The 16,718-nt window shown below is 36.9% G+C and overlaps 1 protein-coding gene across 2 annotated transcripts in view; it reads left to right on the top strand.

The window, feature by feature from the left end:
- Positions 1–16,718, top strand: part of MAN2A1 (mannosidase alpha class 2A member 1) — a 167,201-nt gene that overhangs the window by 65,175 nt on the left and 85,308 nt on the right. For both annotated transcript variants that reach the window (XM_081826471.1, XM_081826470.1), the window contains exons 6-8: positions 4,264–4,437; positions 7,184–7,370; positions 11,676–11,853. In XM_081826471.1, the coding sequence (XP_081682597.1) occupies positions 4,264–4,437; positions 7,184–7,370; positions 11,676–11,853 (539 nt within the window). The remainder of the gene's footprint in view (positions 1–4,263; positions 4,438–7,183; positions 7,371–11,675; positions 11,854–16,718) is intronic.

Below are 16,718 nucleotides of genomic sequence, written 5' to 3'. Positions count from 1 at the left end.
GGGAGGGGAAGAATGAAGCGGGGGAAATTGGAGGGGTGGACGAACCATGAGAGACGATGGACTCTGAAAAACAAACTGAGGGTTCTAGAGGGGAGGGGGGTGGGAGGATGGGTTGGCCTGGTGGTGGGTATTGAGGAGGGCACGTTCTGCATGGAGCACTGGGTGTTATGCACAAACAATGAATCATGGAACACTTCATCTAGAACTAAAGATGTAATGTATGGGGATTAATATAAGAATAAAAAAAAAAAAAAACTTTGGCGCTTTTTTATGCTGCGCTTTTACCTAAATTTGCCCCTTACCCCTTTTAAAACAGTACTTACCATACCAAGGAAAACCCTAGTGGGATACTGGGGTCCTTTCTAGGTCTCTGCCTAGCTCTCACCTCCTTTCATGTCAGAGTTTTAAAAAATATGGTTTACATTCTTCATTTTCTGTATCATCACCTCCCAGGGACTCTTAAGTCCACTGCAGCTAGGTTGCTGCTCCTGTGGATCATGTGAGTTTGATAGGGAAAACATCCCTAACGTTGCTAAAATCTGACATCACTGTAGAATTTGATGGTGATTTTTACTCTCACTTGTAAGCTAATTCCGCCCTTGTTATTTGGGACATTGCAGTCCTTTATTATTTTATAACTTAATTTTGATATAATTTCAAACTTATAAAAAGCTGCATGACAGCTGGGAAGGGCTCTTTCATATGTCCTGTACTTAGATTCATAATGCATGTTTTTCTGAACTATTTGACAGTAAGTTGGAGGCATCTTCTTTCTTTATCTTCCAATACTTCATTGTGTGTTTTCTAAGAAAATAAGGACATTTTCTTCTTAATCTCAGGAAACAAACTGAGGGTTGCTGGAGTGGTAGGGGGTGGGAGGGATGGGGTGGCTGGGTGATGGACTTTGGGGAGGGTATGTGCTATGGTGAGTGCTGTGAATTGTGTAAGACTGTTGAATCACAGACCTGTACCTCTGAAACAAATAATACATTATATGTCAAAATAAAAGAAGATAGCAGGAAGGGAAAAATAAAGGGGGGGAAATGGAGGGGGAGACGAACCAGGAGAGACTATGGACTCTGAGAAACAAACTGAGAGTTCTAGAGGGGAGGGGGTGGGGGGATGGGTTAACCTGGTGATGGGTATTAAAGAGGGCACATATTGAATGGAACACTGGGTGTTATACGCAAACAATGAATGATGGAACACTACATCAAAAACTGATGATGTAATGTATGGTGATTAACATAACAAAATTAAAAAAAGTTAAATTAAAAAAAAAAGGACATTTTCTTATATAACCAGAAGAAAGTTATCAAATCCAGAATGTTAGCAGTGATATAATACTGTAATCAAATTCATAGGCTATATTCAAATTCTCAATAGCATTTTTTTTTTAATAAAAGGTGCTTTTTTTTCCCTTGAAGTCCAGGATCCAACCATGCTCATGTGTTGCATTTAGTTATCACATCTCTTCAATCTCCTTTAATCTGGAACAGCTAGCTCCTCAGCCTTTTTAAAAAATTTCTTGACCTTGATATTTTTGAGGAGTGCAGGACTTTGTTGTAGGAAGTCCTTTTATTTGAGTATGTCCATTTCCTCACGATTAGCTTCAGGTTGTTTTTCCTTCCTTCCCTCCCTCCTTCCTTCCCTCCTTCCCGCTTTCCTTCCTTCCCTCCCTTCTTCCCTCCTTCCTAACCTAAACCAATCTACTTTTTTTTCTTTTTAATGATTTTATTTATTTGTCAGAGAGATAGAGAGCACAAGCAGGGGGAGTGGCAGGGAGAGGGAGAAGCAGGCTTCCCGCTGAGCAGGGAGCCTGATGTGGGACTCGATCCCAGGATCCTGGGATCATGACCTGAGCCGAAGGCAGACGCTTAACGACTGAGCCACCCAGGTGCCCCTAAACCAATCTACTTCTTTTGCTCGAATATCACTGCAGTGATGTTCTGTTGGCCTCAGTGCATCCTGTCAGGAGGCACATGATGTCTCCCTGTTCTAATACTGGTGCTGCTAGCCTTGGTCAGTTGCTTAATTTGGGTCTCTTAAGTTTCTTTGCTGTACTGTTACATCTTTCTTCTTTAATTAATAACTTATTTGTGGGGGACACATTGAGATTAGCTAAATATCCTGTTCCTCATCAAACTTGCCTGTTGTAGTTTTAGGATCCATTGATGGTTTTCTAATTCTGTCATTCCTTCTATAATTATTAGTTGGCATTCTACTGAAAGGAATATACCTTTCCTTTTTGTTTTCCTTTATTTCCTATTTCTTTTTTTATTTTCTTTTTATTTAGGGCTCATGGATCTCGTGGCTTCTTATTTTATTCAATGGGTTATAACCCAGTACTATCATTGTTTATTTTGATGCCCCAATTGTCACACATTTGGATAGTGGAAGCCCCTACAGGCTGTCTCCTGAGTTATTTTAATATGTTCCGATGATTCTTTGACCATTTCTTTACTTTATGCTGTAAGTATATGTTCCAGGCTTATTTTGTATTTTCCCAGCCACCGTCCTGGGATGAGCCATTTCTTTAAGGTTATTTTTAATAGAGCATAGTGTTTAGAAGTCATCATCTAGAAGCTAAGGTGTGCTCATTGGTCCTGAGGTGTTACTGTATCTAGGCCCTCCTGGGGCAGAGCTAGAAAATGGGTGTGGGTGTGGGTGTGTGTTACAAAACTGTAAGTTAGTGCTGATACCTCCTATTTCAAGTCAGGGTCCTAAAGTACATTCTGCTCTCCCACATTTACATATTTGGTAGTTCCTTAACAGTGTGAACCCTGGCTCCCTGGTCTTAATTTGCTCAACCTTAGAATACATGAAAAGTAGTTCCAGAATTGTTAAACCATACCACCACAAAAAACCAAAAATACTAAATTGAGTGTGATTCAGTGAAACAACTGACAGCACAGAAATATGAGCTAAATTGGGTGGCTCAGTCAGTTAAGCATCTGCCTTTGGCCCAGGGTCCTGTGTTCAAGTTCTGCATCAGGCTCCCTGCTCAGCAGGGAATCTGCTTCACCCTTTACCCCTCCCCCCTGCTCGTGATCTCTCCCTCTCTCTCTCTCTCAAATAAAATATTTTTTAAAAAGTTTTCTTTACAGTTTTTAGAGGTGAATTACATATGTGAAACGCAAAAATATGTGGTCAGTTCTTTGAGTTTTGACACATATTCTTGGTCCTCTGAGAGTTCTGACTTTTTCTCCTCAGTCTCCTTTGCTGGCTTCCCAGCTCTGTGTTCATCTTCAAGTTTGTTCCGCAGAGTTCTTCCCTCCCCTCCATTTTCTGATACTCTGTGTTACACCTATTTGCATGATATTCTGTGCAGTCAGGATCAAGATAAACTCATTTTTGTAATCCTAGAACCTCTCATAGTCTAGGTATATGGAAGTGCTAACCAGGTGTTTGAAAAAAATGCACATAGTAATACTACGTCTATAGATTTCTATAGGTTGTATGTACAAGTTTGCTTTTGAGTATCCTGAATAAATAAAAGATCAGATTTGTATAATGCCAGATGACTAGTCTTCTTTCATTAATTCCAGTCTTTACATTTATTATGTTTATTTTTTACATTGTACCCTATGTGAAATTGAGCTATATCTTTAGTCAGTGGCTCTTAACAGTTGCTGTTAGTCAGTTGTGGAAAATTCCATTAATCCTTTCTGGGTAGAGAGAAAGTACCAGCATTATATTATATTACAATTTTATTATATTTCACTAAGATTTAATGAAATATGGTGCAGTTATTTTGGTCACTTCTACTGTATAAAAAGATGATTTGAAGCTATTGTGAGGTATGAAAGACAGCCTGAAAACTCCTTAACATTGGGATTGAGGAGTCCAGGTTGAAATAAGTTAGCTTACTTTTCTTTATTACATAGCAAGTTGCTGGGTTATCCACCTCAAAGGAAAACAAGACTGTGAGGTCTTAGAAGGATGGGGGCTAGGTCCTGTTTGTTTCTCTAGCTCCATTAAGTGGCAGGAGCTTTCTAGTATCTATGAGATGGCAGAGTGCTGATTTCAGTGCCAGTTGATTAACCTCTAGTGCGATTCCTCTGCCTGGGAAGAAGACATGGCGGCGGCAGCATCCTCCCATCTGGGAGCCCTGCTGGGAACGTATGCTAAAGGGGAATGCCGGGCAGATGCTTTGTCCTCAGACCCAGAATACCATAGAACTCTGATGGCTCTGAATGGATTGTGACTTCTTTTCGTTTCATTATCAATTAAAAAAATAACACTTACTTTCTTTATCGACAGGAGTGAAACCTCGGTCCGGTTGGTCTATTGATCCTTTTGGACATTCACCAACAATGGCTTATCTCCTCAAACGCGCTGGATTTTCTCACATGCTTATTCAGAGAGTTCATTATGCAGTTAAAAAACATTTTGCATTGCATAAAACGCTGGAATTTTTTTGGAGACAGAATTGGGGTACGTAGGGTGTGATGAAAGTGGAAGATCTCACTTGACCTAGATGTTATTTCATAAGGGTTATGAACTCCTCCTGTTACGGGCTTTATTCAGAGTGTCAGTCTTGAAAATTAGGTTGCTTCAAGATATACATTCTTACGATTTTTTTCCCAGTGTATTTGTGTTAAGATTCTCTTAAGCAGTGGTGAGGATATTTATCTATAGAACACTGTGGATTCTTTTTTATGCCTAAAGGAAGTAAATAAATGTAAGGAATTAGTCTTTTGCAAATAATGCTTTTACATGCTTCTGTTTTGAAAAGGACTTGTTTTATCACAAAGTTGAACATGTGTGAGAACTTATATCCAGTCCTTTATTTCACATTCAGCCTGTGTTTCCTCCTTCTGTCTTTCCTGTCTCTGCATCTAGTAGGAATTGCCTTTTAAACCATTAATCCTGTCCTCCTGAACAGCCCTCCTATTACCTGTCCTGCTTGTTTTCACGCTGTATTCTGTGGGTGCACAGGTGTTCCCAAGGTCATACTTCTACAGCTCTTTGCTGAGGGGTGGGAAGGAGACAAGATTTAGGCTTCTTGAGAGGTTTTTGCCTTTCCCAACCCCCATTTAATTCAGAATACCTTATTATTTCTTTTTCTTTATTGAGTTCTTTATTCTGGGCCATGCATTGTACTGTATGCTTTATATCTGCTCTCTCACTAGATCTTTATCTTTTAACTTCTGTTCTCTCATTATCCCTTTTAAATGGTGAAGAAATGGATGCTTAGAGCTGTGAAGCCTTTTGCCAAAAGTCGTACAGGTAGTAGGTACAGAGGCGAGATCTGAATCCAGCTTTGTGTAGTTCAGAAGCCCAGGCTTTTAAGCCCCTGCCATTCACTGCTTTCCCGGTACTGGGCTTTCAGTAAGATTTCATCCACAAAAAGGGTTTCGTTGCTAAAACAATGTTCAGAAATTACTGCATTGCATCATACTTGTTTTCCTGTGTAAGTTAGATCCCCCCTTAAGTGTTTTCAAAAAATCGTTTGTAAATCTAGACAGTAACTTCCTTATACGTACTGCTGTTTTTTCAATAAGGAAAGAAATTAAGTATATAATTTTTTATTCTGGAAATTAAAACCTGTAGGGAAAATGAGAACTTGTAGGGTTTATATCCTGTATAGTTTGATCAAATGCAAAGAGCATATTAATTTAAAAAAAGGGATTGTTAATTTGAAGAGGCCCTACTTAACAGTATTGCCTACATTCAAATTGCCCATAAATACCAATCAGCAAGAAAGTACTGAGTACTTTTATGTACTTAATACCATGCTTGGAAGAAATATAGAAAACTTCCTTGCCTATCAGGAAATTATAGTCTTAATTTGATAAAAGACAAGACCAACAGCAGCAGATAAACTGAAACGTGTAAATGAGCTGCTAAATAGTATGGGTGAGGCGAAGGAGTGGGGCTGTTGAGTGTCTTTGATCTACCGGAGAAGGGAAGAAGAGTTGTCACCTGGGCCTCTGTGCGGTTAGCAAGCATTAGTGACCAGCATCCGTGATGTCACACTCGAGTGTGATTCAGTGAAGCAACTGACAGCACAAAAGTATACAAATTATAAAAGCTTTAAATTTTGGAAAAGAGCTGGTAATTAACTAAATGGAGTATGAGATAGAACTGGAATATTTTAGCACTTACCAGATAGATTTGAACATGTTGCTTCAAAATTATGTTTTGGAACTCATTTGAGCTTCTTTGTGTGTTCTGGTTCTTAATGAAGGAGTTATTTTCATTTTTTAAAACGTGCGTGTTGCTTTTTTGTTTTCGTTGTTGTGTCTGTCTTTGTCATAAAAGCAGTACATAATCCATTGCTGAAAAGTAGAAATCCACACTTTATAAATAAAGAGGGAGAGGTATTTACAGGTCAGGAGCCTAAAAGATAACCATTTTTAACCCTTGCTCAAGTCCTCCATCACTGGGTGGTAGGCTTCTGACCTCTCAAGGGCAGTGATAACAACACTTGCTGGCATTGGGGATTTAATTAAAGACAGTTCTGCATCAGGAACCAGTGCTCGCTTTCAGTATATTTTTTGTTTGCTTCGTTTTTATTCTTGGGTTTTTTTGTTTGTTTGTTTGTTTGTTTTGGTTTTAAGAAGTACTTCCCCTTGTCCTGTGCTGCTTTCTTGGTGAAAAGTCCCAGTGGCTCTTCATTGGTGAACAACGGGGAGACTCTGTGAACTCTTCCGGTTGCCCTTTCTTCTCCTCACAGCGAGAAATAGATAGGAATTTGCCCAGCATTCTCACAAGCCTCCCTACTTCTTCCTTTCCTCCTTTTATTCTCTTCCTCTCTCCTTCTCTCCTTTCCTCTGCGGCTAGTGTCATGGTCTTCCCCAGTGTGTCCGTTACTGATGTGGGGACAGATGTGGCAAGGAGCTGGCAGCCAGGAATGGACACAGCCCATATTTTTGGGTGAGCCAGGGATAACTTTTGCTTCTGTTCGTTTGTATCTTTCCAGGCCAGCAGACGCTGGTCCGTGATGGGTCTCTGCTCAGTTTAGATAGAGGAGGTAGAGAGAGACTGAGATGTGAGTCTCTTCCTTCAGGCTGGTGGTCTTTAAATGCCACTGGAGTTTATGTATGAGTAGTAGTTAAGTAGGTTGTAGATTTAGGGTGGAGCTTGCATTATATATGTAGAAAGTACTGGCATTTTGAACAGTTTTGGGAAAACACAATTTATAAATCCAGGTTTGTCTGTTGGCTCTTTATTTTAGATCTGGGATCTGGCACAGATATTTTTTGCCACATGATGCCTTTCTACAGCTATGACATCCCTCATACGTGCGGACCTGATCCTAAAATATGCTGCCAGTTTGATTTTAAACGGCTTCCCGGAGGCAGATTTGGTTGTCCCTGGGGAGTCCCCCCAGAAACAATACATCTTGGAAATGTCCAAAAGAGGTATGAAAATATGCATTTCATTAAGACAGCATCTTGAGCAAAGCAACAACTCTGCTGCTCTTTGCTAAAGGGTTCAGTAGCCAACATTATCCATGCTCAAGGTACTTATTCAACCAGATCTAAAGCAACTTAAAAATGCAGAGCTTTGACTGTGCCTTTTATGTGTTATAACTTAATGGAAAATGAACAACAGTTGATCAATATACAGTGGAGAACCTATAACAGTCTGTTATTACCCTCTCCTTTGCCCTCATTATAGAAGCCTTCTGCTGCTTTTGATTGATCTCACATACTTTAGTTGATAATAAAACTTCTGGTCTCTATTGTATACATTGGTAAGAAAAGCAACCCAACTGCAAAAACAGGTTTATTGAAATGGAACACATAAAGAGTATAATTATCTGTTCTTTTAATACAATTTCAATAATATTGGATGCTGCCCAGCTCTGATGAATACCCTCTTTCGATCATTCTGATATTTTTGACTTACAGACAATTTTTAATTAGGAATATTTATACTTAAAGATAATTACTTAAATAAAAAAGGAATGAATCATTTTTTTTAGGAAGAAAATTATGCTCATGACGGAAGCATCTCATTACCTATACTTGTCATTTGTGTGCTTTTAAAGTTTAATTTCTTCACTTAAAAATTACTGGTGTATAATGCCTTTAAATAAAACATTGTGTTGCAATATAAACCACTCACCTCTGGCAGAAAAATGATACAGGCTTTTATTTTATTTTTTTAGATCGATCGTGTTATTTATTAAACACATGAGGAGATTTTTGAGAGTGAGGGGCGTAGCTATAAACAGTTAAAGTAGGGTGACAGCCATAAATTCTGCAAACCACAAAATTCATTAACTGTTTTTAAGACCCTGGAATTTCTGGTTTCTGAAAACCTACTCTGCCTAGGTTCTTGTACATGCTATCCTTAAAAAATTTTCAATAACATGATGGCAACACGAGTGTAGGAATATTTTTAAACTCATCATATTGTGTACACTAATTGTATAACAATAATTATGTGCAATTTTTTTTGCCATTTGTAAGTTTGATGGTTTTTGGGAACTCCACGCTCATGTGAATTGCTAAGAAGAAGCCAGGCATCCTGCCTTCCACAGGAGGGTTAAATGGGCAAGGATGAGGCAGGTCGGTAGTTACCAAGCATGGCTGCCCAAATTACCCAGGGAGCTTTCAAAAAATCTCCAGCCCAACAAAATGAGAATAGGGTGCCAACATAACCATGCCCCCAGGTGGTTTCGAAGCACAATGATAAAGCCTTTTAAATAAAGTAAGATCTTTGTACTGTGCACTATCAAGTCTATTTATTTTAAAAATTGCTTCTTTAAAAACTGTGTGGAAGGAGAAGGTGAGATTGAGTCTCTGCCTTGAGTCAGTCCTTGTGGCCATAAAATATTTCATTGAGGGTCCCTCACTCTGGCACACACAAAAGTATTTTAACATGGCAGCATTCTTGAAGCCATAGATCACTTCTAGCAAAATCTGATTTTTATAGTTATTTTGAAAAACTGTCCCAAGATTAGGGATCAACCTGGTTTCATTTTATTGGTTCCTACAGCAGTGAAGATCGGTGAGGAAGAGTGAATAGCGTGCTTTCTGGGCTTAGGTTAGTTAGGCGGAGGAGAATAATCCAGTGTATTAGGTGGCAAAAGGTATAGAGCTAGGCAGCATACGCTGTTCTGTAGCTCAGGGGGTCAGAGATAGGGAATTTCTTTGAAGGTAACCAGATGCTTTAATTGGGGACTCCCAGTGCACCAAAGACCTTGTGAGGCTCCTCTTTTTCTTTCTTGGGTGTTGCTGAGAGTACCTGTTTAAAGTGCGTTATTGGAGGGGGGAAGCTATCTTGTGTAATCCTTTTGCTGTGTCCCATCTGACACTACAAAGATTGCCCCCCAGGAACATACCTTGTGCTCAGTCAGTTCCAGTGAATCTGCAAGTGATTTCCAGGCACCTGGGGGCATAGAGATGAAAGAGTCTATTTAATACTTATGTAGATTTTTTAAAAAACTTCTTATAATTCTTGAAATCTTTACTGGTTACTTCACATCCAGATATCACCGTCCTTTTTACTTTGTGATTAATGGAGAGCAAACACGGACATTCCAGCTTAGTGGCACTTGATTTTTAATACCCTAAAGAAAATGAAATTTAACTACAATTTACAGGTGATAAAATTGGTACTGTTTAGTTTAGCAGGTTCCTCTACTTCTCAAATAAAGAGGTACCATTCTTTATCACGTTGAGTTTTTGTTCTCATACAATGTATTTTACATATGATGGTGATTTTATGTGTCAAATGATACAGGATGTTCTAGGAAATTTTTTTTTCTTGGTTCTAGTTAAGTTGACATTTCTAACCTGGTAGGAGTGAAGAGCAGATTGCTGCTGCACATCTTCAAGTGTGATATTGGTAATTTCATTTGGCATTAGTGTACAATGTATTTAGTGAATACCCACTCTCTACCAGGTAGTATAGATTGGTTTCTTGAATTCCGTGTTGACACCTTCTGAGCAGGAGCTTGGGAGTTAGGACAGATGCTGAATGGAAGAGTCACATTTAATGTTTGTGATTCTTTCCTCTTATGTGTCATATGCATATATACACAAGATATGGTATATCTAGTAGTAAACCTTGGCATTCATTTAAATGATCACTTATCCTTTTCTATGCTGGTTGCCTAGGGGAATCTGATTGGATGCTCAGTCACAGTGTATCTTTCTCATATCTGATTTATATGTTTGGTTTTTTCCTCTTATTTTTCTTTCTATTTGATTAATCTCATTAGACATGTATTTTTTTAATTATAACTAATAATCCAAGGTTATTTTTGGTTAAGTGTGGAATATTAGTAAATTATTAGTAAAAATTAAGTACTCTACTGAATGCTAATCTCAGAAAACTATGTTATGTAAGAACATTATGGTTATATTTTACTCACCAAGTTATTGAATTTTGCTAATAATTCAATATTTGCAAGGCAGTTTCAGAGACTATCAGTATAAAAAGATCATGTGAGATTCTAAATTTAGTTAAATGTTTTTAATTCTATAAAATACTTCGTTCCATTATTGATGGTCTTTGAGTTTCTTTCGTAAGTTTTTATATTGTGAATTGGAACTTCTCGATAACCCTAGAAATGAAAATTGGAATACTGTGTAAAAAGCACATTAGTCATTTATCACTGATTTCTTAAGCTTGGCATTACAAACATAGAGAACTACTCTGAGTTCTTCATCCGCTTATTTAATTTCATTTTTATAAGCCATTCCTCTTACTTTGTATTCCTAGACTTCCTCAAATGGTACCCCAGTTCAGCATTCAGCAGTTCAACCCCAAAGGTTTTCTGCAGAATACTAGAATATGAAATATAAAAACACATCGGCACATTTAGTATTTAGCTGACCTTTGGACTCATGGGTTAGATCTGAGGAAGGTAGAAATCAAAAAAGCTATTTGATCTCCAAAACTTTATCTGTTGATCAGCCCTGAGAAGGACACTGACAGATATCCAGTTTATTGATGGCAGGTGTTAAGTGAGTTGTTTTTCTTCCTTTTGAAGAGGAAATCAGGTTCTATAATTGGTTTCATTCAAACTATTAATTTTTTTATGTGTAATCAGGCAAGTTTAGATCAAATTAGAGAAAGGCATCTTAAGTCAAAGCCAACTTCAAAGTTTATATAGATAAGAAATCCTTATTGTCTTCTTGGACTAAATTATTTTAAAATACAGGCAATCTGGGATCCAGTGTCTATGGCCGGGCTTCAGGAGGCCATTGATGTTCCCAGTAATTTTATGTCAAAGTTGGTATGTGACTTTATTTCTCTAAGGATAATCCATTGGAAAACTGTGGGTTTTTCTCTCTGGTAAGAATTTATGAATATATTTTTTAAAAGATTTATTTATCCATTTTAGAGAGAGAGAAAGAGCAGAGGGGAGGGGCAGAAGGAGAGCGAGAAAGAATCCCAAGCAGACTCTGCGCTGAGCACAGGACCTGATGTGGGGCTTGATTTCATGACTTAGAGACCATGACCTGAGCCAAAACCAAAAGCCTGGATGCTCAACCAACTGCGCCACCCAGGCACCCCAAAATTTATGAATATTTTAAGTGGATAATGAAAATTAGTATAGTAGTTTTAAAAAATCTGCCTTATAAATCATACTAACCTAGAATACAGGTAAAATATACAACAATTTCTTTTAACATAATACACTTTTTAATGAGTTGCCCCATTGTCCTTTTCTTAGTACTATTCTTATTTTCCTTTTTCTTTTGTAGGGCTGAGATGCTTCTAGATCAGTACCGAAAGAAGTCAAAGCTCTTCCGTACTACAGTTGTCCTGGCCCCACTAGGAGATGATTTTCGCTACTGTGAACGCATAGAATGGGATCATCAGTATAAGAATTATCAGCTGCTTTTTGATTTTATGAATTCTCATCCTGAGTATAATGTTAAGGTAATTTGAAAATATTTAATTATGATACTGTATTTGAAGTTGAGCCTTCATTATTAAATGAGGCTAAAACACAACAGCCTTAGTTTCTTTGTCCCACATCCCAATATTTCCTAGAATATGTAGTTCGTATGTAAGAGTGTAGTTCTTAAAGAGGAAAATTATCTAGTACTATAGTTGCATTTCTGAAGTTGTCCCTTTCCCCCCATTCCTACAGCATTAAAGAGACTTTACTTTTATGTAGTTGTAAATATGCACCTACTAAGTTGTGATCTTCAGTTTTCAGTGATGTCCTGTTTTTCTACCAGCATCAAAAGTTTGTTTCTCTGACGGCTGCATCCTTGTGATTTTAGTAATGTGACAGGCAATGCAGATGAACGTGTCATGAATTTTGCAAATGAATGTCTTGTGTCCAGAGAATACACTAGCATCTTTCTTAGTTGAGAAGACTTCCAAAATTAATCATTTACCTGTAGTTCTTTCTCTTTTTTTTTTCCCCTTTTGGAAAATTTTGAATGTACCCTAAAGTTTTGAGAACAACTTAAGTACCCTTCCCCTGACCCCCGCCTCCCCATATCCATAGCTCAGCTACCACATTGATCAACTCGAGGTCACTCTCACTTCAGCTGTGCCTCACTGTCCTCTCTCACCCTCTCCCAGGGATTATTTTGGAGGAAATAGTAGTCATGTAGTTTCATCTGTAACCATTTCAGTATGTATCTAAATGATAAGGACTCTGTTTAAAAATACAATCATAATGCCACTATTACATCTAAAAAATTAACAATAATTCAATATTATCATATATCCAGATAGATTCAGATTTTCCTGATCACATACAGGCATTTTTTTTTAAGCATATGTTTCATGAGTCAGGATTCAAACAAGAGTCCTATATTAGACCCTATATGAGAAAATTACCCAACGTGTTTATTATATTCACATACTAACCTATGAGACAGTAGAATATTTGTGGAAATACTACAGAAAGGAAGAGATGTTACTGTTTAGGAAATTAGAAAGCTGATGATAGGTCACATTTTATGTAGGGAGAATTCAAGTTTATTAAGTAAATGTAAATAATAATAAATAGTTAAATAAACTTAAATAAAATGCCAGGTGTATTCAAGATACTTACAACTGAATTTCTACCAAATTATGAACTTTAGGTCTATGTTTAAATCATCTCTATAATCTCCTCAAAGATGAAGCTGATACACGAACATTTACTTAGGGGATGGCATATGCAGATGGGTATTTTATCCCTAAGTACATCTTCCTAGTGAATGGTTTTGAGATCCATAAAAGGATCTACCACTCATTCTAAAGAATTAAAGTACTGATTTTTGTATTTTACCTATTTCCTTCTTTGCCCAGTAGGGCAATCTGTAAAGTCACTTTAAAAAGCATCCAACTCTTGATTTTGGTTCAGGTCATGGTCTCAGGGTCACATACTTAAGATTTCCTTCTTGTATCATTTCAAAAGAAAAAACACTAACCATGATGATAGAAGGGAAAATAAGGTTACTTTTGTAAGATTTGGCAATGATTTGAATGAGCAGGGCGGGGGGTGGTGGGCAGAGGGAGGGAGAGAGAGACTCTCAAGCAGACTCTGTACTGAGTGCGGAGCCCAATGTGAAGCTCATTCTCATGACCCTGAGATCATGACCTGAACCAAAATCAAGAGTTGGATGCTTAACCAACTGAGCCACCCAGGCACCCCACAGTATATTCATTTTTAATACTGTATATTATCTTTAATATCCATTTGATAAATATGTCACGATTTGTCCATTGTATTATTGATGGACATTTGGGTTGTTTCCAGTTTTTGTGTATTACAAATAAAGCCATTTTGAATATTTTGTGCATGTTTTTATATACATGTATGTGAATTTATGTGGGTATAAAATGGGATAGAAATTTTTGGTCACTGGGTGTGCACATGTTCAACTTCAGTAGATATTGCCAAATGGTATCCCAAAATAGATGCACTAGTCGTTGCATTGTATGACAGTTTCAGTTGCTGTACTTCCTTACTCAGATTTTTTATTGTTAGGATTTTTTTTTCATTTTTATTTTTTTATGATCGATATGATGGTTTTATTTTATATTTCCCTGGTAGTTAATGAGTTGAACCTCTTTTCATAAGTTTATTGCCATTTAGGTATCCTCTTTTGTGAAGTGACTATTTAAATCTTTTGATGACTTTTCCTTAAATTGGGTTGTCTGTTTATTTTGTACCATTTATAACTCTTTTATATATTTTGGTTTGAGTCTTTCTTCAGATAAAAGTTATGCAAATATTGTCTCCCACTATGTGAGCCTGTTTTTTAATTTCTTTCTTAATGCTGTCTTTTGATAAACAGAAATTCTTTGTTTTAATTAAATCTAATATAACAGTATTTTCCTTTCCATGTCATGTTCTGCTTAAGAAATTTTTGTTTATACCCCATAATCATGAAAATACGCTTCCTATGAAGCTGTGTCCTCCAGAAGCTTTATTGTTTTACCTTCAATATTTAGGTCTGTAATCTGTTTGGAATTGATTTTTTTGTGAATTGTATGAAGACAGGGATTAAGGTGCATTTTTGCCCATATGGGTACCTACCACCATTTATTGAAAAGACCAGTGTGCCCACTTTACTGCAGCATCATCTTTTTCATTAATTTTGAGTGAAACTATTTGTGTGGCTCTTGTATAGACTCTATTCAATTTTGTCTATTTAGTCTCAGACTGTCTTAATTACTATAGTTTTAGAATGGATCTTAATTTCTGATAGCATAAGTCTTCTAATTTTGTTTTCTTTCTCAAGATTGCATTGGTTTTCTTTATAGGTGTGTATAGGTTTAAGATCAATTTTTAAATTTCTACCAAAAAAAGTTGGAATTTTGATTGGCATTGCATTGAACCTATAGATCAATTTGAGTACCGTTAACTTCTTTACAAATATTAGGCCATCCATGAATGTGGTATATTCCATGTATAAAAATACAGTTGACTTTTGCATTCTAACCTTTTACCCAGTAACCTTCATGCATTTCCTTTCTTTCTGGAATTTTTGTCACTCAAGTGTTGGCTGCTTTGATTGTCCTTAGATACCTTCAAACAAAAGCTTTTTTTCTCTCTGTGGTTTATCTAGTATCTGTTCTCTGTAGGATGTTTGAAGTTATTTTGTCCAAGCCAGAAGCTTCAGTTTATTATTTTCTTTTAATGAAAGGAAAAACCCAAGTAAGCAATTGAATTTAGATGGCTAAAAAATTGACATTGTACCAACCAAGCCAGTCAGTTTCCCATTGGTCATCACTTATTTAACAGTTTATGTATTTTTCTCATATGTTGCTCTGATAGAGGAGTTTGATTATGTTTAAGATTAAGGTTATGTTAAAGATATAATTTGTTGCCTTTTGAAGTAAAAAACATCTACTTTTTTTTTGGTTATTTGGAATACGTACTTTGAGCTACCAAGAGACTATAGAAAAATTCACTCTTAAATAATTTCTTTTGAAACTACTCTAGGATAGATACAGGATTATATATCAGTCCTTTGAGATTGAATTAAGTTTGTGAGAATGCTCACCAGGCTACTTACATGAACTTTGCCTGGGGCAATTGCCAAGAAGGAAATACTTTCATCTTGGCTAATACCAAAAATTAGTTACAATATTCTAAAAGGGTATACTTTGTTGTTAATATTAACTCTGTAGCATGCCACAGTTCCCTAAAATCTGAAACTGAAGGGAATTTTTGTTATCTCATAGAAATCCCTTTTTATATAGATGAGAAAGTGAGTCAGAAATTTAGATTGTTGAATATTTTTGTACTTTTATCAGTATACTTCCCTGAGCTTGTCTGTACTATTGGGCCTGAAGTTAATGCTGTATTTCTTTGCATTTGTGACCCTCATGGTTATACACACACACACTTATATTCTGCTTCTTAGAATGTGTTAAGTGAGTAATAAATAACACTTAATTTTTGAGTACTTACTGTTTGCTATTAACGTTTTCTTTTAGAGAGAGAGAGAGCATGCACTTTGGGGGTGCGGGGGCGTGGGGATGGGGAAAGGGAGAGAGAGAATCTTAAGCAGGCTCCATGCCCAGCACAGAGCCCAATGTAGGGCTTGATCTTATGACCCCGAGATCATGACCTGAGCTGGAACCAAGAGTCAGGTGCTTAACCAACTGGGCCATCCAGGCACCCCTGCTATTAACTTTTTAAAGTGCTTCACTTTAGTTAACTTATTTAATTCTCTGAACATTTTCTGGTAGGTACTATAATTATCCCCATTAGAGATGAGGAAACTGAGGCACAAATATATTAACTTGCCCAAGATACATTGTATTTGGTGAAGCCAAGATAAGACTAGGTAATATTGTTGAAAATTGCTTTTCTGTGATGTAAACATAAGGATTTAGAAATAATTATCTATTTTGCTGTTATAAAATTTATTGTGTCACAGGTACATGATGATAACTTCTATTTGTCTTACTAATATCATCATGTTTCCAGCTGAAATTTTGCCTTTGCAATAGAAAAATGATAGCTAAAACTTAGACCATTATTTCCCAGTTGTGTTTCTAAGCATTTTACTTAGAACCCTATTAGCTGTAACACAGACACAGAGACAGTATATAAATATGCTCAAAACCACATTGTTAGGTAAATGGTAGAGATGGAATTCAAACCAATGCTATCTGGATCCAGGTTCTGTGCTGTTCTTAACCACTCTTCTAGAGTGCTACTCACTGTTTTTAACTACTCTTTTTTTTTTAAGATTTTATTTATTTGACAGAGACACAGCTAGAGAGAGAACACAAGAAGGGGGAGTGGGAGAGGGAGAAGAAGGCTTCCCGCAGAGCAGGGA

This window comes from Leptonychotes weddellii, chromosome 7, assembly GCF_054177405.1.
Source record: "Leptonychotes weddellii isolate Sample4059 chromosome 7, ASM5417740v2, whole genome shotgun sequence".
NCBI classification, from domain to species: Eukaryota; Metazoa; Chordata; class Mammalia; order Carnivora; family Phocidae; genus Leptonychotes; species Leptonychotes weddellii.
Note: the sequence above shows the minus strand (reverse complement) of the source record. Positions and strands in the feature narration are given on the sequence as shown.